Source organism: Calypte anna, chromosome 18 (assembly GCF_003957555.1).
Source record: "Calypte anna isolate BGI_N300 chromosome 18, bCalAnn1_v1.p, whole genome shotgun sequence".
NCBI classification, from domain to species: domain Eukaryota; kingdom Metazoa; phylum Chordata; class Aves; order Apodiformes; family Trochilidae; genus Calypte; species Calypte anna.
Window position 1 is genome coordinate 1,097,292 of NC_044263.1, and position 23,124 is coordinate 1,120,415.

Here is a 23,124-nt window from a genome sequence, read left to right on the forward strand (position 1 = left end):
ACCCCACCCTGCTCCTCTCCATCCCCCACACCCCGCTCCTCTCCATCCACCCCAGACCACACCATCAGCCTCCCGTGCTCCTTAAGGGTTTTAATGAACATTTTCCCAGGCTGAGCCCCTCTGTGTGGCCGGGGCAGACTCTGTCTCCAGAGCACTGGGGGGCAGGTGGCTGCTGCTGGCCGTGCTGTCCCTAGATGATGCCATACTGAGCCAGCTCGTGCAGCTCCAGGTGGCTGAAGGCTTCCCAGGGACAGATGACAGTGATGTCTGGGGAGAGAAGAGAAGCTGTGTCAGCCTCACCCCCCCACCCCAGCCCTGCTGCCCACCCACAGCCAGGGGGACCCAGGACCCCCATACCTGTTCCCAGCCCTTCCATGCCTGGGATGTCATCACCAAATCTGCAAGGAGAGAGATTGTCTGTCCTGTCCCCAGCCAGCACCCACACCCCCAGGCTGGCACCCAGAGCCCTGCTGTGGCTCTTGGGGCTCTTCCCTACTCACCCCTGCACCCCTTTTTTGGGGGGTTTGCTTTTGAACTGCCTCGTCTGCCTCTGCTTGAATTTGGGGGGTCCTTTCCGAGGGGTGGCGGGTCCCCCGTTCACCCTGGTGGCTGATTTGATCTCCAGCTTGGAGTGGGGCTCCAGGCTCATGGCTGTGCCCCGGGAGGGCTCCTCACCCCTGGTGGAGGAGAGATGGGGGGGTACCACTGGTTTCTCACACCTCCCACCCCCTCCTTCCCCAGGGCCCCTTGAGCCCCCTCCTCGGGCCTTTGACTCAGCACAGCTCAGAGCCCACTTAATCCCCTCACCCCCAAAACCAGGAGAGGTATCTTGGGGGGCTGTTCTTCCATCTCTTGCTGATGTCACCCCCCCCTTGGGAGTCCCCTGCCATGGCTGAGCTGCCTGTGCCACAGTGGGATGGCACTGGTGTGGCTGTGGTGTCCCTCGGGGGTGGTGGGCACACGGAGCTGTGGACCCCTTGGCATCCACGCCATGGAGCAGAGAGTGACAGGGGAAGGGGACACCCCCAGGCAGCTCCATCCCCCCCCAGGCACAGCAGCCACACCACAGGGGGGGTTCAACCTCCCTCTGCACCCCAGCAATGAGCACAGACCCCAGTTTGGGGAGACCCCACCCCTGGGGGGGACAGCAGGCTCCTGTCCACCCCAGTTCCAAGCCCTGGTGCCACCGGGACCGGGTCCCATCCCACAGATGGAGCAGAACCCCCCCCAACTTACACAGCTGCCGTGCTGCTCCACAGGAGACCCCTCTGTCCCGGTGGCCCCCGTCCTGGAGACTCTCTGGGTGGCTTTTAGGGGAGAGCAGATTTATCCTGTGCAGGCGTAATAGGATTATTGATGTCCCTTCTTCTGGAAGGGGTCATCTGCTGTCCTTCCCCCCACGCTGGGAGGCGGGGGGGCTGGATTAGTGCTGCTGGCACTGAGGGTGTCAGGGGGGACATCAAATCACCTGTGGGGGAGGACTCAGTGGGGCTGAGGGTGTCTCGGGGCAAAATTGGGGTGAAGAGGGTTCGGGCAGCCCCTGCCCCACAGCCCCTAGGAGGGGGTATCACTCCCAAGCTTCCCTTAATCCCAACACTAAAGCAATTACAAAAAAGGAATAATCTGGGTACACTTTAATTGAACGCCAGCCCCTGCCACTAATTGCAATTAGTTGGACTCCAATAAATAGGATTACAGGGATCTGGGAGCGTTTTCTCCCTCAGCCAGCAGAACTGGCCACTTCTCCAGCAAAGAGCGGGGCCCTGGGGTGTTAATTGCTGGTTCCAGCTTGGGGTTTGTTAGCGAGTTCTGCTCAAGGACCCCACGGTGGGGTCTGGAGGGCTCGTGATGGCCCCGAGCCGGGTGGGATGGAAGGGAGGACCCACGGGGCCACATTTATGGGGTTGTAAGATGGAGGCAAAGGAAAGGGAAAAGGAAAAGGCACTGTGAAGATCCCCTGGGCAGGCTGTGACCCTGGTGACAACGTCCTTGCCAAGCCCCACGTGCTCGGTGTGGCACGCTGCCCACCCCTCCTGCCCAGGGCAGGGGCCAGCAGCCCCCCGAGCCCCCCCTCACTGCCAGCCCTTCACACAGAGAAGCTCCTAAGAGGCTTATGGTGCTGGTGGGAGGGAGGGGGGTCCCCAGTCACCCGGTCACAGCCAAGACGATTAAAACCCAACTGGGGAACACAAGGACGACGCAAGAGCACAGGGTGTTGGGGGGGTTAGGGCTGGGGGGGCTGCTCCAGCCTGGCCTGGGATGGGATTTTCCATCCTGAGGGAGGAGAGTCTGGCTGCAGGGAAATCCAGGGCTGAGGACAAGGGCTGGGTCCCCCGTGAGCTGGGCACTACCTGAGTGAAACACACGTGGGACAGCGTGCACGATGCCACGCAGGTCCCCGGTGGGGGGGCTGGGACCCTCCCCAGAGCTGAACACAACAGAAATAAATAGTTTGAATAAGCCAAGTCCAGAGCCCACCATCCAGCCCGGAGCTGAGGTTTTCACCCGCTGGTTTCCTGGGGGCTGGGAAGGGGGGATCAGGAAGGGGTTTCCTGGGAAAGGGGGATCAGGAAGGGGTTTCCTGGGAAGAGAGGATCAGGAAGGGGATTCCTGGGAAGGGGGAATCAGGAAGGGGATTCCTGGGAAGGGGGGATCAGGAAGGGGATTCCTGGGAAGGGGGGATCAGTCCCTCTTGGTGCGCAGTCTGATCTCCATCCTGAGGATCATTTTCAGGTTCTCATCCTCCACGTGCTGCTCCACAGCCTCCAGCACCCGCTGCCCCCCGTCCCGGCACTGCTCCAGCACCTCCTCCACGTACCCCACCCACACGCAGTTGGGGCACCCGGTCCCGCAGCAGTTGGTGGGTGGGGGGGGCAGCGGGGGGACCCCCCCTTGGGGAGCACCCGTCCCTTCCTCGCTCTGTGGGGTGTCCGAGGTGCCGCCGGCCTTTCCTGGGGTGTCGGAAAGTTCCCGAAGGATGGAGATGGTGGTGGGGTTGGGGTGCAGGGGGGACACCCCCCTGTGGATGCCGACACCGTCCGGGGGGTACTGGGAACAGTGACCCTGTGCTGAAGTGGGGCTGGGGGGAACAGGGGGGCACACGCCCCCAATCCACCCCCCAGCCAGAGACACCCCCAGAGCCTATTTCCCACCACAGTCACCCCCCCATCACCACAGCCCCAGCAGCCCCCCCCATCCCAGCACCCCCAGACCCACTCAACCCCCCCAAGGACCCCACTGACCCCCCCTCAGCCCCTCCCCATCTCATCCCACCCCTCCCTTGTGTCCCACACCCCCCTCAGCACCCCCAACCCCTCCCCAGACCCCAAATCTCATCCCCAGGACCCCCCCTAATCCCCTCAGTCCCCCCTCCCCAGTCCCCCCCCTCTCCCCCCGTCCCCCCTCTATCCACACACACCATGAGCCCCCCACCTCATCCCCAGGACCCCCCAGGACCCCCTGCTCCCCTCATGTCCCCCCCTCACCACCCATCGCGTCCCCGCCAGCCCCCGCACCCCCCGCAGCCACATCCCGACCGCAGCGGCCCGGGAGAGCGGCAGCTCCTGCAGCCAATAGGAGCGCGGGATGCTGGGATGTGAGGGCGTGGCTTAAAAAGATGACCAATGGGGAGTGAGGGGCGGGGTCAGAACGACAGCAGGCGGAGGGAAACCGGAAGTGGCGGCCACGTGGGGAGCGGCGGAGCCATGGGACGGGGACCGGGAATGGGACCGGGACCGGGAATGGGCCGGGGAAAGGGACCGGGACAGAAACCGGGACAGGGACAGAGACAACGGCAGGGACAGGGATCGGGACAGGGACCGGTACCGGGGCGGGGACCGCCCGCCCTGCGCCGCGGCAGGTCAGTGCCCGGGAGATGCGGTCGGTACCGGCCGTGACTCGCTCCCGGTCTGGGGTCTGAACTCACGGGGCATCATCCCAGGTCCCTGTGTCCCTTCCTGCCCGTGTCTCGGTGCCCGGGTCGCTGTGTCCCTCTACTCCCACATCCCCTCTCCCGAGTCCCGGTGTCGCGCCGTGCCCGGGTCCCGCAGTGTCGGGGCGGTCCTGACACCGGGTTGGTTCCTCCCAGGAGACCGAAGCTGGACAACATGAAGCCCAAGCACCCCGAGGAGCAGGAGATTCCCTTCCGCCTGCGGGAGCTCATCAAGAGCCGTGAGGCCATGAAGCGTCCCGGCCCCGGGAAGAAGGAGGTGGCAGGTGGGACATCCTGCAGCGGGACATCCCGCTCCCCCGGGGCACGGCCCAGATTGTCACCGCTGCGGTAATGTCACCTGTCTCTCCTAGAGAAGAAGCAGCAGCCCAAGTCCCGGGGCCCCAAGGCGCAGGGGGACATCCCCGTGCCCAAGTTCAGGAGGGGGAAGGGGGAGTCGGAGCGCTCCTACGTCTACCGCATGGAGCAGGAGGTGCAGCGAGTCCTGTTCCTCACCAAGAACCAGCTGCAGAGGGAGCCTGAGAAGGAGGAGGTGGCACCAGAGAAGTCCAAGAGAAAAAGAGAGTGAGAGCAAGGCCCCTGTGATGGCACCGGCTCAGCCTGTGTCCCGGTCCGGTTCTGGGCACGGGGTGGGTGTTCTGCTGGTGCCACAGAACAGGTCCATCAGCAACAGGGATGGGGGGTGGGGGGATAGGGGGCTGCTCTACACAAATCTCTAGGACTGGAGACATGGGGAGGGGCACAAGTTTTGGGGTAGGAACTCCCTTACCTGGTCCTGAGCCTTGGCCACAACGCAGTGCTTCAGGTTTCAGAATAAGAAGCTGGAGAAAGCTCGGAGGAAGAAGGAGGAGAAGAAAGAGGACATGCTGGAGAAGAGCCTGCTCCAAGGTGGGTCTGGCACAGCGAGCAGGGCACTGCCCCCTGCCCTGGTGTGTCCGGGGGGCTCCTGCTCAGTGCTGGCACCTGCTTCTCTCCTTTAGACACGGTGGCGTTTGGTGAAGTGGTGACACAGCCCCCCACCATCACCTCACGGCCACGGGGCCAGGGTCCTGCTGAGCAGGTGAGCTCTGGGGGGTGATGCCACCTACCCCTGTTTTGTGGCCTTGGGTACCTGCAGGTCAGGGTGAACCCAGGCCTCGTCCTCCTGGTGACACCTCCTCACAGCCCTGTCCTGGCTTTTCCCACCTCCTGGATCCCCTGTCTGCCTGCAGGCTGGACGGAAGCAGCTCCTCCTGACATCTCACCTGGGACACAGCCCGGTGTCCCCAGTGTCCCCAGCAGCACCCATGTCCATGGCTCGCCAGCGCATCGTGGAGGAGGAGAGAGCCCGTGTCATCCAGGCCTACAGGGACATCCAGAGGCACAAACAGCAGCAGCGGGAGCTGGCACGGGACAGGGGCCGGGCTGGACGAAGGGTCCCCCGCTGAGCCCTGGGCTGCCCTGGTGCCAGTGAAGGGTGCAGGGAGTGTGGGGACCCAGGACTCGAGGGGGATGCTTGGCCTCACCCTACTTCTGTGTTGCTGAGCTTGGGGCACCCCATGGCCTCGGTGCCAGAGCTGGGACCCCCACAGTGCCACAAACCATGGGGCTGGCACCAGAGCCAGGGCCCCTGTGAAGCCACAGACTGAGACCCCCGTGGAGCCATGGACTGAGACCCCTGTGGTGTCACAGACTGAGACCCCCATGGAGCTATGGACTGAGCTAGCCCCTCGTGGTGTCATGGACCTGCTTGGAGTAAAAGTGGCTCTGAGTGCTGATGGCATGAGCAGGTTTGTGCCTCCCTGAGCTGCACGGTGCCGGGCAGGGACCCCGTTGTGCCTGGTGGCATGCCAGCAGATGGCAGTCCCAGCCTGCAGTGGGCACATTGTCACTGTCACTTGCTGAGTGCTGGCCTTGGCAGGGCTGTGGTTGGGGACAGGGTCCTGGAGGGAAATGCCAGGGCCTGGGTGTGTCTCCTGTGGCTCCCAGCCTGGTTAAAGGCAAGTGAGCCAAGCCCTGGGGACACGGAGCATCCCTGGTGACACAGGAGCATCCTCTGAGTCTCACCTTCACCGTGTTGTGTTCCTGTCCTCACCACTTGGGCACGCTGCATGATCCTGCAGCCACACTCACCCCTGCCCTCAGTGTCACCGCCAGCCCGGTGCTGCCCCCATCCTTTGGGTCACAGTGCCCACGGTGCCACCAAGGGCGGTACCACAGCCCCATCACGGCACCCGCACTCACCCCGCACCACCCATCCCTCCCGGGGAGGGGCCCGGGGCTGCTGCCGGCGCGGCACCTCCGGTGGGGCGGGCGTGGGGCTGCGTGGCAGCTTCACCTGTGCCGGACAAAGGCCGCGCTGTTCGGTGGCCCCGGCACACAAAGCTGAGCCTGTTGGAGCCGGGCCGGAGCGGCGCTGCGGCTGCCGGTGGGATCCCCGCCTTCCGGAGGGGCTGGGGCCAGCTTCGGGGAGCAGAGCGGCTCCAGTGTCCCCTGCCAGAGCAGGGAGGGGACAGTCTTTGCAGGTTGTTTTTGTGGCTTGGCCACCCCCAGGGCTGCCACCTCCTTCCTCGCACACCGAGAAGGCAGAGCTTGGGGACACGGCCCAAAGCAGCCCCTGCCACCCCGTGCCGTGCGGTGACAGCGTCCCCAGCGACCTCGGGTACCTGGTGCTGCCTGGAGACGTCCTCGCTGCCAGTGGCACCGGGTAAACACGGGTGATGCAGCACAGCCCCGGGGGACACAGCTGGGTCCTGCTGCCCACAGCCAGCTCCCCGTGTCCCCGCAGCCAGGAGCGTGGCATGTGCCCGGCCAGGACACAGCTTGTGCATCCCTCGTGTGGGCACCATAGCTGTCAGCTGTGCTCAAGGACACAGGGTCACCCTCCTGTCCCCACGGAGCCGTTTCAGGCCCTGAATAATTCAGGGCGCTGCCGGCCGCAGGCTTCCTGCCCACAGGAGGAATCATCACGGCAGCAGGAGCAGGAGAAACCACCTCCGACCTTGGCACGTCCTCTGTGCCACGTCCTGCCAGGCAGCCCATCTGCCCAAGGGCTGCCGGTCCCACTGCTGGCACTGCCAGGGCTGCCGGTCCCATCTGTGTGCCTGGCCCTGCCACACGTAGCCCAGGAGGAGGACGGGGCTGGGGGATGCTGAGGGTCCTGCCCTGAGCCCCCCTCCCCCTTTCTCCCTGCTGCTTCCCAGGAGGGGGATGTGGGGCTGAGCCCGCTGGCACCGTGGCAGAAGCTCTTGGCTGTGGTGGGGCCAGGGCTGAGGGAGCAGCTGGTGGCACGGCTGGGAGCCCCCTCCCCATCACGGGCTGCCCACAGCATAGGAAAAGAACCACCTTTATTGGGTCTGACCTGAAAAAAAGGGGGAAGAGGAAAAACGATGGGGAAAGCTACGAGGAGGGCAGGGGGTCCAGCTCCCTCCCCGCTCCCTGCAGGGACCCCCGAGCCCCAAAGAGGGGGAAGGCACCAAGAATGCAGCTGGAACTGTGGGGGGCCAGGCCCCCAGCCCCAGCAAGGCACTGATCCCCCAGGACCCTGAGCAGCCCTCCCTTCCCCCCAGCAGGGAAACTGAGGCACAGCAGGAGCCAGGGCTGGGGAGAGCTTTGTGTCACCTTGCGCCCTGTGGCAGGACAGTGCCAGCTCAGTCTGGGACCTGCAATGTCCCCAGGGCTGGTGAGGGTCAGTGTGGAACGGGGGCTCGGTGCCGGGGGAGCCCTGGGCAGGAGTCCCCCTGCTCCTCGGCTTCTTGGTGGTGGGTGGTCCCTGCCCCAGAGGGGACAGGGTCTCCGTGTGTCACAACAGCAGCGAAGGGACAACTCAGGGTGGCCCCATGGGAGCTGGTCCTGGCGGCAGGGACAGCAGCAGGGACACAAGGTCTGGGCAGAGCCGGCAGCTTGTGGGTGCCATGGCCAGGTAGGACGGGACAATGGCTCTGGGATCACATCGGATGTCCCCTGTGCAGGAACCGGCTCTGGCTGCCGGACGGGCTGGGATGGACCTTGGTGGGGTGGGATGAGGCTTGGAGAGACCTCTGGAGCGGGACGGTGGGGCCACGGCTGTGCCCAGGGGCTTCACCACCGGTTCCTGCTGTACGGGGACTGCACCTGTGGGCAGAGCAGGGCAGTGCTGGGGTGGCACGGTGCTGGCACAGGCTGGCAGACCCAGCTCCATCACCGGCACATGCAGCCACGGTCACCCCTGGGCAGAGCCATCCCTGTGCCCATCCTCCTGTGGTGGGACAGACTTTGCCCCCCCCGTTGCACATTAACCCACCTGGCAGCCCCGGCTGTCCCGTGGGGTGCTGGCGTGCCGGGACTGTGCCGTGAAGGCGTCCTCAGCTCGCAGGGTGGAGCTGGTGCTGCCGGCTGCCGGGCTGCCGGTGGAGGCACGGGGCAGGATCACATCGTAGGGACCTTCAGTCTGTGGGGAAAGACATGGGGTGGGGGCTGGAGCAGCACCCCCAGCCCTGAAGCATCCCAGGGGAGACCTCAGAGCACCTTCCAGTGCCTGAAGGGGCTCCAGGAAAACTGGGGAGGGACTGGGGACATGGAGGGATGGGATGAGGGGAATGGCTTTAAACTGAAGAGGGAAGATTTAGGTTAAATCTTGGGGAGAAATTCTTTGCCATCAGGGTGCTGAGCCCCTGGGTGCCCAGGGTGCCCCCAGAAGCTGTGGCTGCCCCATCCCTGGCAGTGCTGAAGGTTGGGTGGGGCTTGGAGCACCCTGGGCTGGGGGAGGTGTCCCTGCCCATGGCAGGGGTGGCAGTGGGTGAGGTTTAAGGTCCCTCCAACCCAAACCAGTCTGATCCTATGATTCTGGAAAGGTGAGGGGTGACCCCCCAGGATCACAGCATCCCTTGGGACATCGGGATAAGGGGAGCTCTCCCAAAAGCCACCATCCCAGCAGCTCCAGTTACAAACCCATCATCCATCATGCAGGATGGGGCTCGTGCTGGCATTGCCCTCACCTTCTGCATCAGAGCCATCTCGGTGGGCTGGTAGACACTGGTCAGCAGTTGCCCGTTGTAGCCACTGTATGGGGACACCGGTTTCTTGGCTGCAGACACAGGGGACAGTGAAAAGAGGGCAGGGGGACCTCACAGCCCCACCCCACCAGGGAGCTGCTCCTCATTAGCAGGTTTAATGAGCGTGACTCAGCACCTGGTAGCTCTGCACCTTTCCTGGGGGACGGGAGGGCTGTCCCCAAGCTTTGTGTCACCCCGCTCCTGGCACAGCCCAGGTTTGTTATTATAGGGTCTCTCGGGAGCACTCACCCTGCCCCGGGGGGCTGCAGGCACCCGGTGCCACCGGGGCAGCTCACACCACCCCACGTTATTGCAGGGTCTCGGGTGCCTGGGGTGGCAGCCGGGAGCTGCCAGCACCCCATGCTGGGGAGGGAGGGAGGGAGCACCCCCGCGGCTGCCCAGCTCAGCCCCAACTGGTAGACCCAGACCAGCAAGTTTTTTTTTTGGGGAGTCACAACAACGCCAGGCGTCGATCCCGGGCAGGTCGTGGGCAGATGTCTCGCCACCTGCCCTGCTGAGCCCCGGTGCCCACCCGCCAGCCGTGGTGCTCACCGAAGGAGGGCTCATCCATGGAGAAGGCTTTGTTCTCCACAAACATGCTCTGGGACTTCTGCTCCTTGAGGATGGTCTCGTAGCCCACCCCCCGGGTGGGGTAGATATCGTCCTCGAAGGCCTGCTCGGGGCTCCGCCGCGTCACGTGCGTCACCTCGGGGATGACGTAGAGGAGGAGGAAGGTGCAGGCGTTGGAGACCAGCGCGATGGCCAGAGTGGGGTCATCCCAGCCGGGCTTCTCACCCACGTTCCGGTTGCCATAGAGGTACATGGCCGTCCACGCCACCCAGATGGCCATGGAGAGGCCGGTGGTGGCCAGGATGAAGGCGCCGTGCTTGCGCCAGCGGCCGTAGCGGGCGCAGAGGACGGGCCAGGCGGTGCTGAAGGTGGCCACCAGCAGGAACATGACGTAGATGAGCGCCATGACGAAGTCGGCGTCCTCCAGCTGGCAAGGGTCCGTGGGGCTGCCCTCCCGCCGTGCCACCGTGATGATGAGCCACTCGGCGTTGATGATGACCTCCACCAAGGCGAGGAGCAGGGCCACCACCAGCGTCACCCAACCCCGCGGGCCCCGGTTCCTCCGTGCCAAGAAGTTGAGGGCCACGGCGTGAGCCAGCAGGCAGGAGAAGCAGATGCCAAAGAGGACACCGAAGAGGAAGCGGCGGGAGGTGCAGGTGGAGAAATCCGGCCCCACGATGAAGTCAAATGTCAGGCAGAAGAGCCCGAAGGTGCCCAGAAGAAAGACGACCTGCGTAGCCACCAGGCTTTTCTTCTGGGGGTCCTGCACGAAGGGCAGGCTGGCCACCAGGACGATGGTGAGCACGAAGCTGGTCACCACACCGAGGCTGGCCACGGCCTCCAGCACGATGCCCCATGCTGCTGAGAGGTCGCAGAGGTTGTAGTAGAGGGAGGAGAGGTCCTTGCCACAGCCTGAGGGAGGGGTCCCCTGGCCACCAGCTGTGGGGAGCAGGGCCAGCAGCAGCAGGCAGGTGGCCACTGGTGGCAGTGCTGCAGCACCCATCCTGCACCGCCGGGCAGGCACCGAGCAGGGCGTCCAGGGACCCTGTGGGGCAGAGAGGAGGTCAGGAGGATCTGTCACCAGGGTTCAGGGCATCGCTGCCTATAATCTCCAGCTCAGCTTTGCTCCCACCACGCCACGGTGAGCAATGGGGTCCTGGGGATCCCCATCTGTGCCAGCTCAGCCCAGCCCAAAGCAGCCCTGGATGGGAGCAGGTGGACACAGATCCCCCATCAGTTCCTTGCCAGGCAGCCGGGGGGGCTCAGCCCCTCTGCACCCCACATGCCCCTCGGGATTTCTAGGAGCCCCGAGTGATCCCTTCCTCCGGTGCCAGGAGCAGCACCGTGCCCACTGGCTTCCCCGGGAACACGGAGCACAAGCAGGGCTGGATTGTCCCCTCAGCTTGTCCCCGCGTGCCAGCGCCTTCCCCTTTCCACTTCTCTTGTCCCACTTCCCTCCCGTGGCTCCGGGCACTGACCCAGCGCAGGTCCCGTGTCCGGCACTGCCAGCCGCTGGCACGCAGGCAGCCACAGCCTGGCACGGGGGTCCCTGTCCCCATTCCTGGAGCCCCGGGGAGCACAGGATGGGCACAAGGGAGAAGAGGCAGTGGGGGAGCTGCAGCCCCACTGCTGGGACACACACACCCAGCAAGGGACCCTCAGCAAGGTGACCCCGGGATGGAGCTCCTGGGACCCCTCGCTCCCCTGCAGCCCGGGGCTCTGCTCCGGGATGTGTACAGGGACCCCCAGCACCGCGCTGGGACCGAGCCCCCCACCCGCCTGTCGTCCCGGCTCCACCGCGCCGACTCTCCCCGAACCCCCGGACGGTTCCCCTCGCAATCCCGGACGGTTCCTCGGCACACCCGACCGGTAGCGACCCGGTCTCCCTGCACCCTAAGCCGGCTCCCCCTGTCCCTCCCAGCCGGTACCGACCCGGTTCTCCGTCGCTCCCAGAGCCAAACTTAGCCAGAGCCGTCCCCAACCCTCCGTCCGCGGGGGCGGACGGCTCCGGCTCCCGACCCGTTTCCGTTCCGGTTCCCAGTACCCCCCAGAGCTCGGTTCCCCCCCTCCCTCCCTCCCCAGCACCTCTCACCGGCTCCAGTGCCCGGTGCCCCTTGCCCGCCCGCTCCGCCGTGCCGCACCGGTGAGGCTGCCCTGGTCCCGCCACACCGTGCGCCTGCCCGGCCCGGCCCCTCCCCGAGGTGCGGCTCTGGACGGGGAACGCTCGGGGCCGGCCGGGACCTGCCTCCCGCCGTGGGCGGGGGCACAGAACCGGGCCGAGGTCCCGCTGCGGGCGGGGGTCCTTATCCCGGGGCATGGGGGAGGGAGGAGAAGGGGCGGGAGCAGAGCCCAGGCTGAGGGGGTTGGGTCAGCAGGGAAGCACCTGGGCAGCAGTGCAATGAGTCTGTGGGGTCTCAGCACGGAGGAGCTGGGTCAGCCCGGAGGTGCTGGAGGGGATCGGGGTGGGGAATGGAGCGGGGGGCTATGTCGGGAAGGCATCACCCCCAAGGGCCCTTGCACCCACCTCCTCTGGGTGCTGGGCCAGCGGGTGGGCTCCTGGGTGGGTTTTCAGGTGGGAGCCGGGAGCGGGGCTGGGCCTGTGAGGATACAGCAGCTCCCACCGGAGAGCCCCGCGGCGCAGACCCGGAGGGGCCTCTCAGAGGAATGTCAGCTGACAGCTTAGCCCGAGCCCTTGGCAGGGCACAGGGCACCAGAAAAGCCCTTTCCGTGGGGGGCCGGGGGGTCAGGGCAGCTCCCACCGGGGACAGCAAGCAGGGCTGGGTGGTCCCTGTCCCGGGGGGATGGGCATGAGCACCACAGGGATGGGCATGGGCACCCCGCAGTCACCCCATCCTTGGAGCTTGGGGTGGGGGATGAGCCCCCGGAGGCTCGGGGTGCCCTGGGGAAGCCGGGGTGCTGCCAGCCCCGGGGGAGGTTTCCAGGCAGGCGCTGCTATTTTGGGAGGGTGAAGCAAGAGGGTGAAGGATGCAGACGAAAGTTCAACTCGCCTCCGGCGGGTCCTCCCTCAGCCTGGGCAGGGATAAAAACAAAACCGAGGGGAAACTGAGGCAGAGCCGGTGCTGGCAGCACCCACAGCACGACGACCGGAGTCCCCTGGGAGGAGCCGGCGTGCCTGGGCTGGGTGCTGCACCCGCTGCCACCTTCCTAAAGAGCGTTTGGCTTTGGGATGGTGTTTGGGGACAACCCCGTCCCTCCCTGCCGGGGCACGTGTACACGCGTGTGCTCTCGCACGGGCGATGAGGATGAAGGCCTCCTGTGCCTCAGTTTCCCCAGGGGAGCTGGGGAGCCTCCCGAGGCCCGGCAGTAACCCCAGCTCACCGGGAAAGGCTCAGCCTTGGATAAGCAGTGCCGGGAACACGGGCTGCCTGCCCTACCACCCCCGCACCGGCGCCGACCCCGGCCCGGGCCTCGGTGAGGCCGCGCTGCATGCGGCTTCCTGCCGGCTGCTTCCTTCCGCCGCGCCGGGCCGGCGGGTTTCCCGGCTGCTGACTCAGCAGGAGCCCCCCCACGACCCCCACACCCGCCGTGGGGTTGCTGGCAGGCGTCCATCCTCCCCTCGAGGCTGCCCCGTGGCCGCACCTCTTTCAACCCTCATGTCGCCCCCGCTGCCAGTGGTTCCCTCCCCCCATTCCCACGGGGACCCTCTTGGCTTTCTAGCCCTCGCTTGTGGACCCCTGTTTTCTTTTTGTAGGTCCTACAGAAACGCCCCTAGAGAAACGGGGGGAGGTGTCTGGGGGCAGGTTGGATGTGATGCCACCATGTGCCGGTTCCGTGCAGGGACCAACCGAGGGCTGCGAGGGACCTGCCGCCCTTTGTCCCCTCCTGAGGCCGCGTGCCGGGGATGCTGGCGCCTGGCACAGCCCTTTCGGCGAGGGCAGAGCCCGGTCCTGGTGCCATGGTGGGCCCAGGCAGATCCTTCGAGCACAGCACTGGCAGTGAGGAGCTGGCACAGCACCAGGACCTGGGCCAGGCTTCCCCACTGGCTCCTACCAAAAACATCACCATGATGGGTGCATTTTTTCCAGGCTTACCTTTCCTCTGGAGCCGCAGGGCTGGGTGGCTGGCACGGCTGGCACGATGGCACGGCTGGCACGATGTCACGATGATGGCACGGCCAACTTGAGCCCCGGCACCGTGGCGGTTCTGCTCAGCCAGCCGCTGAGGCTCACCTCGGCAAGGCCACTGCCGTACCTGGAGCCGGGGGAGGGGAAGGAGGGGACGTACCTGGGGGCCCCCCTCGCCCTCCCAGCTGCCTCCCCGCTCAGGCCGGGAACCGGGAGCTGTTTTCCACTCGAGCCGGTTCTGTCCAGCCCGGAGCCCCTCGCCGCCGGCGGACGCGGTCAGCACATTTCCACCTCCTTCTCCAAGTAAATAACCGCCGGTTGGGAAGGGGGGGGCACCGGCCGACCCGGCCTGCCGCAAGCCCTGCCCGGGCTCCTGCCAAACGCTGCCTGTGCTGGCCAAGCCCCCTGGCCCGTGGCCCCTCCAACCCCAGCGAAGGGCCCCAGGGTGGGATCCGGCGCTGGAAGCCCCCCGGCTTGGGGTGCCCGCCGGCGGGAGGCTCTGCCTGGTTAATATCTAATCTCTTCCCGGTCTCGCTCTCCTCACATGCCAGAATTAATGGAGCGAGCACCTCCCAGGTACCACCCGCTCGGGGTTTAACCCTCTCACCGGGAGGACGGGCAGAGCCGGATCCTGCCCGGTGTAACACGGCAGCGCCGAGGGGGCTGCCCCTGCGGGGGTCCCGGTTGTGCGGCGGGTGGGTGGGCACACACCGGTACCGGGGTGGGTCAGCCCTGTGTGGTGGGTGGGGGGGTCGAGGCCCATCCCACAAGCACTTGGAGAACTGTGCCCCATCCCAGCCAAGGCTCGGTGGGTGAGCAGAAAGGGGGTCTCTGCCCCCGCCTCCAGCCCCCTCAATGCTTTGGACATCCCTTGCCCCCGGGCACCGCCCTGCCCTGTCCCCGGGGAGCTAGAGGGGAAAAGCTGGTCTGCTGGGAGGAATTATGCCAAGGACCTTAGGGGGGAATTAGGGTGGGCAGGGCTGGTGCAGAGGGGGCGCTGGGGGTGCCAGCTCCGCAGGGCGTCCCGTCCCTGCCCTCTGGTGGCAGCTGGGAACCCGCAGCCTGGCACGGCACAGCCGCTGGTCCAGCATCACACCAGCTTGGCACTGGTGTTACTGGGAGGGCGGCACTTGTGCTGTTGGGCATCCTGAGCTGAGGGGAGCTCATCCTGAGCCTCAGTTGGAGCTGAGGGGAGATGCTGCGCCCTCTCGCTGCTGGGGTGCACGGGGGGTGCCCCCGGGGGGCTGCAGCCTTGCAGGGTGACTCTCCTGGGATGTCCTAGGTGTCTCTGGGGCTGGGGAAATGGGTAGGAGCTGGGTCCTGCAGAGCCCAGAGCTGGGGTCTCACCTTGTGCTCTGGCTGGGGGTGCTGAACCCCGGGATTGCTCCCTCCCAGTACCCCCCCAGACACCTGGGTGGGCAGAGCCAAGAGCTTGGGGCTGGGGGTACTGGTGCAGGGTGTCCCTGCCCCAGAGATGGACCCAGGCAGAGTTTTGTTCTCAGCACACCAGTTTATGCAGGATGATGGTCCCACCAGCACCCAGCACTTTCCATGCCCTGGCCAGGGCTCACAGGAGCCCACCCCTGGCTGCAGGGGTTCCGAGGTGGGTGGGTGGGTGGGTGTCAGGGGGGCAGCATCCCCAGGGCAGGGTCCCAGGTGATGCTGTGGGGCTGAGTGGGTGCCAGGACCTTTGGCTGGGTGCTTCTCTGCAGCCCTGGCTCAGAGGGCTGTGCCCGCCAGCAGCTCCAGTGGTTTCAGGGCTGGTGTGGGGAAGAGGGTGCTGATGGGTGGGGGGCTGTGCCAGAGGTGGGTCCGGAGCACCTCAGCCACCGTGCATCGGAAGGTGTGGCTGACAAAGCAATAGAGGAAGAAGTTGAGGGTGGTGTTGAGCATGGCCACCATGTTGGCAATGTCCAAAGCCAGGTGGACACGCCAGTCCCTCCTGACCGAGGCCACGTAGAGGTGGCAGATCATGACAATGGTCCAGGGAGCCCAGAGCACAATGAAGACGGTGGTGACAGCCAGCAGGAGGGCCATGGTCTTGGCCAGGCGGGGTCGGCTGCCCCCCAAGCCCCTCTGCTGCCTCAGCTTGCAGATGATGATGGAGTTGGTGGCCAGGAAGATGCTGCAGGGCAAGAAGTAGATGGTGACGCAGTGCAGCCACTTGAGCACCTTGTCCAGGGCGGTGGGGGGGTCGGTGTCACGCCACAAGTCCAGCCACCAGTAGAAGGGGATGCCCGTGGCCAGAGCCAGGGCGAAGACGGCCGCGATGATCCTGCGGGTGCGCCGGGGGGTAGGAGAGGGTCCGGTACCGCAGCGGGTGGCACAGGGCCAGGTATCGGTCCACGGTCAGCAGGACAGTGACCCAGATGGAAGCGTGGCTGGCCATGAACTCCAGCACGTTGAGGGTGTGGATGAAGGTGCTGAGCACTGCCTGGGCCAGGATGGCTGTCTGCAGGATGAAACCCACAAAGATGATGAAGACCTGGGTGAGGATGTCGGAGGTGGTCAGGGCCAGCAGGTACCAGTACGATGACTTCTTGGTCCTCGTGGCCAGGCGAGACAGAGCCACAGCAGTCAGGACATTCACTGGAAGGAGGGGAATGATATGAAGTGGTGACACCCCAGGGCTCAACCCCTGTCCCCACAGCACCCAGGTGTCTCCAGGTTGTCCCAGGGCCGCAGGGTGAGCGGCCACAGACCTCAGCTGAGATACAGCTATAAATATCCCAGGGCAGTGGGATTTGCTGGGCTGATTAATCTCTTCTGTGTGTCATCCAAGCAATGCAAATACCATCTGTCCCTGCTGTGTGGCACCTGCCCTATGGGCTGGGCTTGACAGCCAGGGCTGCTGAGGGGGCATCCTGAGGCCAGGAGAAGCAGAGGGGCAGCCTGGTGTCCCCCACCCCTGAGGACTCTCCTCCTCATCCCCAAAAGCTCCAGAACTGGGATGGGAGCTGGAGGGCACATCCTGGGCTGAGGGTGCACAGCTCACCACCCTCTGCAGGGGCTCAGCACCCCCCGAGCAGCCCCCTTGCCCTGTCCCCCTCACCTGGCAGCCCCAGCCCCAGCAGGACGCTGTAATTACACGATGGGAAGACCCCCAGCAGGCAGGGCGACCGCTCCAGCTCCCGCAGTGTCACCTCCTCAGGCCACGCCACCGCTGTGCTGTTGGGCACTGGGACCATCGCCTTGAAGGATGCCGGACGCAGGACCCAGCCCCTGCGGGCACACTGGGGTGAGAGTCCCGGCAGCTGAGGGTGGTCCTGCTACTGGAGATGCACCTGGTTTGTCCCGCTTATCACCCCGAAGAAAAAACGGGTTAAAACACTGTGGGTTTGGGTGGGTGCTGGGGCCAGGGAGTAGCCGGGAGGACCCAGGGGTGCTGGGCGGGTAGGGTGGTCCCAGAGGTACCGGGGGTGTCCCAGCGGTGCCAAGGGGCTCGGCCATCTCCAGGCTGCCAGCCGGTGTGCTTTGCCAGCTCCTCAGGAAGGTTCACATGAGGCGGGAGCTCTGCCCGCACCCCTGCCCACACCCCGCGCCCGGATCGGGCCCACGCCACTCCCGATCATTCATAAACCGGCGGCACCGCCCCTTCCCGAGAAGCCGCGCTCCTATTGGCTAGAAAGAATCAGTATTCAGCCAATCAGAGAGGCGTCCTCCAGGGACCGGGGAGCAAACCTGAGCTCTGCGTTCTGATTGGTCACAATCCCCCCCCAAAATTAGCATCTCCCGGAGGCGACCGTCAGGTGCTGGGGGGGGGAGATCCCCTGAACCCGGGGGTTGAGGGGTGCAGGGGGCGTCTTGAGCCCAGGGAGAGTGAAGGAAGGGGGAAGAGCAAAGGGGGGTGCTCAGTCCCCGGGTGCCGTGGATGTCTTCAGCCTGGGGGCAGGAGGGGCATGCAGGGGGGGTCCTGAGCCCCGGTGGGGGTGCAGAGGGGGTCTTCAGCCCGGGGAGAGGCTGTAGATTGCAGGGGGAGGTCCTCAGCCCGGGGTTGGGGGGTACTGAGCACCAGTCCAGTCCAATCCCAGTCCTACCCTTGACCCCAGGGACCCCTAAATGGCCCAGTCCCAGTTATCGCAGATCCCTGACAACTCCGAGGATGGAGGTGTGAGGGGTCGCGCCGCCCCCTCCCACCCGGCCGCATCTGCCCCCCCAGCAGTGCCCGCGGTGGGGGCTCTGGCAGCCTTGGGGGGCTCTGGGCTCTGCCTGATGGCTGCAGGATGCTGAGCAGAGCCCCGGGCTGGGGGTGTGAGGGACACACCACCATGCGCAGGGGGCATGCCAATTAGCAGCAAATAAGATCTGGTTAATGAGGGGGGACTGGGCCAGGCCCTTCGTGCCCCCAGGGTACAGAGATGTCGGATCGCAGCAGCGGGACTGAGTTAACCCTTTCCCAGCCCAGCCCCTATTTGTTCTGCAGTGGGTCGGCTCTGCTCCGGCCCTCTCTGCCCCCCCGACCGCGTCCACTCCCCAAATCCAGCGGGTGATGGGCCTCTCACCTCGGTGGCTCTTGTGTCACCCACCGAGCTTGTGGTGTCACCATTTCTGGACCCAGAGAGCCACCAGTTGATGTGTGCCCACCAGTGGCTGTGTTCCCATCGGTAGCTGTGTCCCCACTGGTGACTGTGTCCCTGTGGCTGTGTCTTCTCTGGTGGCTGTGTCCCCGCCGGTGGCCGTGTCCCCTCCGTCACCCAGAGCATCGCTCAGCCCCGGGGGCCGTGGGGCGGAGGGAGGGCGGTGTGTCCCTGGAGCCACCCACACCCCACTGCCCCCAGCCCACGTGGGTCGCTATGGTGACCCAACCCTCCAGCACATCTCACCGGGGGATGCCCTGTCCCCTCATCACCAGCACCGTGGTCCTCCCTGTCCCCTCACAGCCCAATGACCCGTGCCACCCTGTCCCGGTGTCCAGCTGCTGCCCGTCCAGGGGACAGGAGGGTCCCTGGGCTGTTGGGCACAGGCTGTGCTGGCACCGTGCCGGTGTCACCGGGTGCACGCTCCCGCCAAGCTGTTGTTTTGCAGGCGGGTGGTTAAATGAGGCGGCGGTGGTTGTGGTGAGCCATTAACCCGCCCCGCCGAGCCGGGGGCCCCTTCTTCCCCCCCCGCCCCGTGCCGCCATGGAGGGACAGCAGCCTGGGACACTGCACCCTGCCCTCGGGGCTCCCCTGCCCCACGGGGGTACAGCATGGCACAGGGACAGACCAGGTGGCTTGTCCCCAGCCCCTCCACCCGTGGGTCAGGGCCAGATGGGTGATCCCCCCACACCCCCACGGGAGCTGTGGCAACATCTGCCCACGCTCAACATCTGGAGATGTCTAAGCCCGAGCCCCTCACTTCCCCCCCCCCGCCCCTCCAGCTTGCATCTCAGCTGGATGTCCTGGTCCATCACCCCATGATGCCAAGAAGTGGGGGGCAGACACCCCCTGCTCCTCCCCACCTGCTCAGGCTCTGCCCCCAAATGCTTCCGCACAGAGGGGTGGGGGCACCAGTGCCACCCCCGGCCCCATGCCCGGGATGCACTGACCCTGCAGTGGCGGCGTGGGAGGGAGGGGGCAAACATCAACCCGACCCCATTGTGAAGCCCCTCAAATGGCTGTCAGGGTGGGCAAGATGCCGGGGGGGGGGGCAGGCACGGGGCATTGGCACCGCTCCTGGCTGCAAAGGCTGGGAAAAGGGCAGGCGGTTCCTGCCGGCAGCCCCGATGCCATGGTGATGGGCTGCTGCCGCCATGAATACCCATGAGCCGGGGAGGCCCCACCGAGCTGTGCCTTGAATGCAAAGACCCCGGTCCTGCCGGCACAAAGGGCTGCGACCACGCGTGGGGTTGTGACATCGCACGGCAGCACCGGTGGCAGCACGGGCAGGTGGCAAACGGAGATGTCCCCGTGTCACCCCGGGGCTCACCCCAGCATCCCCTCACACCACCCCGGGGATGCGGGGCTGGGGTCCCGGGGTCAGGGTGGGATGTCTGGGGGCTGGAAGCGGTTCCCTTGGTAACGGCCGGTCCCAGTTTCCACCAATCGATGTGGCGGTGCGGGCTGGGAGGGCTGGGAGGGCTCGTGGCCTACATAAGGGCCAGGAGGCCACCGCGCCCGCGCCGCCACCCGCCAGATGCGCTTGAAGCCATGGCCGGGCTGGCGGGGCCCCGGCCCCTGGCCGCCTGCCTCACCCCTGCCTTCCTCCTCCTCCTCCTCACTGTGCACGCCGGTAAGGGTGACCGGGGAGGGGGGAGGCCTGGAGGAGTCTGGGGGCTGCGGGTCCCACAGCCCCTGCTGGGCACCAGGGTGATTCCAGGGGATGCTGAGCACGGCTCTGCAGCAGCCGTCGGGGCTCCTGGGGAGGGGTGGGTGCAGCTCCCGGGGGGGCTGGATGTGGCTACTGGACGTGCTGTGCCCCACGGTGCCCAGGGTGAGAGCTCGGTGCTGCTGGCAGGGATGTGCAGCACTGTGGGGCCAGGGGCTCCAAATCCCCTTCCCCATCCCTGCTCAGCTCAGATTAAACCAGCGCTGGGAAGGGTAATCCAGCAAGATGGGATTTGAGAGAGGCTGGGGCCAAATTCCCCCCGGGAGGGAAGGATGCTCTGGGGAGAGGGTGGGAGTTGTGTCAGGCATGATGGGGAGGAGGAGAAGGAGGAAGGCTCCTCATGAAGGAGAAGACCCCCACACAGGGTGCAGGAACAGGGGGTGCCTGGCTCCCCACACCCCCTCGGGTCGGTTGGGATGTGGGGGGTCGGGGGCAATGCTCAGGGCTGGCTCTGGGATTGGGGCTGGGATTGGGGCTGGCAGTCTGGGCTGTGAGCCAGCGCTGCCCGGCACAGGGCCATTTCCCAGCACGTCCCAGCCTGGGACATGGTGGTCTCAACCCTTCTGCTGCAGAAAAGCAAATGTCCCCATGTCCCCTCATCCTCTGCACATCCCTTGGCCCCAGACAACTCTTCTAGGAGCAGGGAGAGGATGTGCACAGAGCCAGGCATCCCAGCCCCCTTAGCCTCACATCACCCCATGGCTGGGCCCCCTCATTCTCGGGGTGCAGCACTGGGACAGTCCCATCTCTCTGCAGCCCAGAAAGCTGACCCGAGTGGTGACACCACCGTGGCCACCATCAACCACTCAGTGACACTGCTGCAGAGGCTGCAGGAGCTGCTGCAGAACGGCAACGGCAGCGACTCCGTCCTGCGGGTCCGCACGGCCGCCTCCGAGGAGGCCAAGGTCTTCCACACCCACCAGCTGCTCCTCAGCCTCCAGAGCGAGGTCTTCGAGAGCCTCCTGCAGAACCAGAGCATCCTCACCCTCTATGAGCCACCTGAGACCGCCGCGCTCTTTGAGAAGTTTATCAAGTAGGTGGGGACCCTGTGGGATGGGGACATCAGGAGGGACGCAGCTCCATGGGAGACCACAGGGCCCTCGTGGGATGGTATTCCTGGAGGGATGCAGCCAAGGAGGGCAGATGTTTCCCTGGAAAAGATGGAGCTTCTCGGGAGACCACAGGGACCCCATGGGATAGGGATGCTGGGAGGGATGAAGCTAAGGAAGGAGGATGCTCCCCCAGGCACCCCACGGAATGGGATATCTGGAGGGATGCAGCCAAGGAGGGAGGATGCTAGGGACAGCACTGCCAGAGTTTGGGGCTGAGTGGCAGACTGAGAAGCAGACCAGGGGACGCCCGTGTCACCTCCCTGTATTCTGCCCCAGGTACCTGTACTGCGGGGGGGTCTCCATCCTGCTGCACCAAGCCATCCCCCTGCACCAGCTGGCCAGCAAGTACCGGGTCTGGGGGCTGCAGCGCGGGGTGGCCGAGTACATGAGGAGCCACCTGGCCAGCGAGTCGAGCCAGGGCCACGTGGTGGGCTGGTACCACTACGCCGTGAGCATCGGGGACACGGGGCTGCAGGAGAGCTGCCTCCAGTTCCTGGCCTGGAACCTCTCGGCGGTGTTGGGCAGCGCCGAGTGGGGCTCGGTGAGCACGGAGCTGCTGCTGCTGCTGCTGGAACGCTCCGACCTGGTGCTGCACAGCGAGCTGGAGCTCTACACTGCCGTGGAAAGCTGGCTGGGCCGCCGGCAGCCCGAGGGTCCGGTGGCCGAACGGGTGCTGCGTGCCATCCGCTACCCCATGATCGCTCCCAGCCAGCTCTTCAGGCTGCAGGCGCAGTCGGCGGTGCTGGCGCGGCACCACGGTGCGGTGCGGGACCTGCTCTTCCAGGCCTTCCAGTTCCACGCCGCTTCCCCTCTCCATTTCGCCAAGTATTTCGACGTCAACTGCAGCATGTTCCTGCCCCGCAACTACCTCGCGCCCAGCTGGGGCTCCCAGTGGGTCATCAACAACCCGGCGCGGGACGACCGCAGCACCAGCTTCCAGACCCAGCTGGGTCCCAGCAGCCACGACGCCGGGAAGAGGGTGACCTGGAACCTGCTCTTCTCCCCGCGCTGGCTGCCTGTCAGCCTGCGCCCCGTCTACTCGGACTCGGTCTCGGGTGCCGTCCAGCCGGCTCGGATCGAGGACGGTCGCCCCCGGCTCGTCATCACCCCGGCCATGAGCAGCCCCGACTTCGCCGGCGTCAGCTTCCAGAAGACGGTGCTGGTGGGTGTGAGGCAGCAGGGCCGTGTCCTGGTGAAACACGTCTACAGCTTCCACCAGAGCTCGGACGAGGCTGCCGATTTCCTGTCCCAGGCTGACCTGCAGAAACGCACCTCCGAGTACCTCATCGACAACTCCCTGCACCTCCACATCATCATCAAACCCATCTACCACTCCCTCATCAGGGTGAAGAAGTAACGAGGCAGAGCCGGGTCCGGGTGGGCAGGGCTCACCCTTGGTCCTCCTCCTGCTCGTAGGTAGTTGCAGATTCCCATGTCTGGAGGACCCTGGGGTTGCTCCCTGCCGCCCACCCCTCCCTGACTGTCCCCTTGTCACATCCCATCCCCATGGCTGTCCCTGGGTGCTTGTGGGGAGGTGGGGACAGGGGACACCAGGAGCTCCCAGCCCCACGTAGGTGGTGCAGGAGGTGTAAACATGCAGCCCCCTGCCATGGGCACACTCTGGGCTTGTAATCCCCTGTGGGCCAAGGGAGGGGGACAGGGACAGCTTGTCCCTCCTGTGGTGCCACCCATGGCCCCCCTCTGTCCATCTGCTGGCCCTGGTACCCAGCAGCAGCCCCGGGTGCTCTGGCTGCCTCCCCTGGCAGAGGAGGTTTTGGGGGCACTGTCCCCACTCTTGTCTAGATCTGTTCCATCCCTGCCCGGGCAACCCCACCCCCTGTCTAATAAAAGCAGAAAACGATCACGGGGGGTGCTGGGAGGGTCTCTGGGGGGCTCTCTGTCCCTGGGGAGGGGCAGGGCACAGCACCCACACCTCTCAGCATATCTGCTTTTAATGTAACCCCTCAGAGCAACAAAACCCCACCCTGACACCTGGGTGTCCCCATGGGTGCCCAGCAGCATTCCCTGGGTGCTGAGCACCCTTGGGGACCCTCCCTGGAGCAGCTGCGTGGCTCTGGCTGGGGTCATTG

General features: G+C 65.8%; 4 protein-coding genes across 6 annotated transcripts; 2 read left to right on the forward strand and 2 right to left on the reverse strand.

The window, feature by feature from the left end:
• Window positions 1–88: 88 nt before the first annotated feature.
• On the reverse strand, window positions 89–3,511 carry PDE6G (phosphodiesterase 6G). The gene is made up of 6 exons (XM_030461995.1): window positions 3,486–3,511; window positions 2,819–3,048; window positions 1,237–1,307; window positions 501–677; window positions 358–398; window positions 89–267 (listed from the first exon to the last, which is right to left on the reverse strand). Exons 1-6 carry the CDS (start codon window positions 3,490–3,492, stop codon window positions 191–193), a joined length of 603 nt encoding a protein of 200 aa, XP_030317855.1. The 5' UTR covers window positions 3,493–3,511; the 3' UTR covers window positions 89–190.
• Window positions 3,512–3,623: 112 nt separating this feature from the next.
• On the forward strand, window positions 3,624–5,700 carry CCDC137 (coiled-coil domain containing 137). The gene is made up of 6 exons (XM_030462109.1): window positions 3,624–3,859; window positions 4,088–4,215; window positions 4,303–4,513; window positions 4,755–4,837; window positions 4,930–5,009; window positions 5,161–5,700. The coding sequence occupies exons 1-6, from the start codon at window positions 3,624–3,626 to the stop codon at window positions 5,374–5,376; spliced, it is 954 nt and encodes a 317-aa protein (XP_030317969.1). The 3' UTR covers window positions 5,377–5,700.
• A 2,110-nt stretch (window positions 5,701–7,810) lies between these two features.
• On the reverse strand, window positions 7,811–13,824 carry GPRC5C (G protein-coupled receptor class C group 5 member C). 3 transcript variants are annotated; one of them, XM_030461985.1, is made up of 5 exons: window positions 13,584–13,824; window positions 9,514–10,576; window positions 8,905–8,993; window positions 8,211–8,357; window positions 7,811–8,041 (listed from the first exon to the last, which is right to left on the reverse strand). In XM_030461985.1, the coding sequence occupies exons 2-5, from the start codon at window positions 10,532–10,534 to the stop codon at window positions 8,009–8,011; spliced, it is 1,290 nt and encodes a 429-aa protein (XP_030317845.1). In that variant the 5' UTR covers window positions 10,535–10,576; window positions 13,584–13,824; the 3' UTR covers window positions 7,811–8,008. The 3 variants fall into 3 exon arrangements, with proteins under 3 accessions (XP_030317845.1, XP_030317846.1, XP_030317847.1); XM_030461986.1 differs by lacking the exon at window positions 13,584–13,824 and adding an exon at window positions 12,056–12,381; XM_030461987.1 differs by lacking the exon at window positions 13,584–13,824 and adding an exon at window positions 11,624–11,688.
• BTBD17 (BTB domain containing 17) lies at window positions 12,789–22,894 on the forward strand. The gene is made up of 5 exons (XM_030462110.1): window positions 12,789–12,963; window positions 13,244–13,450; window positions 13,731–13,919; window positions 20,679–20,955; window positions 21,311–22,894. Exons 1-5 carry the CDS (start codon window positions 12,789–12,791, stop codon window positions 22,389–22,391), a joined length of 1,929 nt encoding a protein of 642 aa, XP_030317970.1. The 3' UTR covers window positions 22,392–22,894.
• The last annotated feature ends 230 nt before the right edge of the window (window positions 22,895–23,124 follow it).

What these genes read in the sequence shown, in the direction of transcription:
- BTBD17 (XM_030462110.1), top strand. Translation starts at nt 12,789, where the DNA reads ATGAGGATGAAGGCCTCCTGTGCCTCAGTTTCCCCAGGGGAGCTGGGG. An exon ending in CGACCCCGGCCCGGGCCTCG is followed by an intron (nt 12,964 to 13,243) that starts GTGAGGCCGCGC and finishes TTCTTTTTGTAG; the next exon opens with GTCCTACAGAAACGCCCCTA. An exon ending in CTCTTTGAGAAGTTTATCAA is followed by an intron (nt 20,956 to 21,310) that starts GTAGGTGGGGAC and finishes ATTCTGCCCCAG; the next exon opens with GTACCTGTACTGCGGGGGGG.
- PDE6G (XM_030461995.1), bottom strand. An exon ending in CCCAACTGCGTGTGGGTGGG is followed by an intron (nt 1,308 to 2,818) that starts GTACGTGGAGGA and finishes CTCCCCTAAAAG; the next exon opens with CCACCCAGAGAGTCTCCAGG. An exon ending in CATGGAAGGGCTGGGAACAG is followed by an intron (nt 268 to 357) that starts GTATGGGGGTCC and finishes TTCTCTCCCCAG; the next exon opens with ACATCACTGTCATCTGTCCC.
- GPRC5C (XM_030461985.1), bottom strand. Translation starts at nt 10,534, where the DNA reads ATGGGTGCTGCAGCACTGCCACCAGTGGCCACCTGCCTGCTGCTGCTG. An exon ending in CATGGATGAGCCCTCCTTCG is followed by an intron (nt 8,994 to 9,513) that starts GTGAGCACCACG and finishes CTGTGTCTGCAG; the next exon opens with CCAAGAAACCGGTGTCCCCA. An exon ending in GGGACAGCCGGGGCTGCCAG is followed by an intron (nt 8,042 to 8,210) that starts GTGGGTTAATGT and finishes CTCTGCCCACAG; the next exon opens with GTGCAGTCCCCGTACAGCAG.
- CCDC137 (XM_030462109.1), top strand. Translation starts at nt 3,624, where the DNA reads ATGGGGAGTGAGGGGCGGGGTCAGAACGACAGCAGGCGGAGGGAAACC. An exon ending in CCCGCCCTGCGCCGCGGCAG is followed by an intron (nt 3,860 to 4,087) that starts GTCAGTGCCCGG and finishes GGTTCCTCCCAG; the next exon opens with GAGACCGAAGCTGGACAACA. An exon ending in GCCAGGGTCCTGCTGAGCAG is followed by an intron (nt 5,010 to 5,160) that starts GTGAGCTCTGGG and finishes GTCTGCCTGCAG; the next exon opens with GCTGGACGGAAGCAGCTCCT.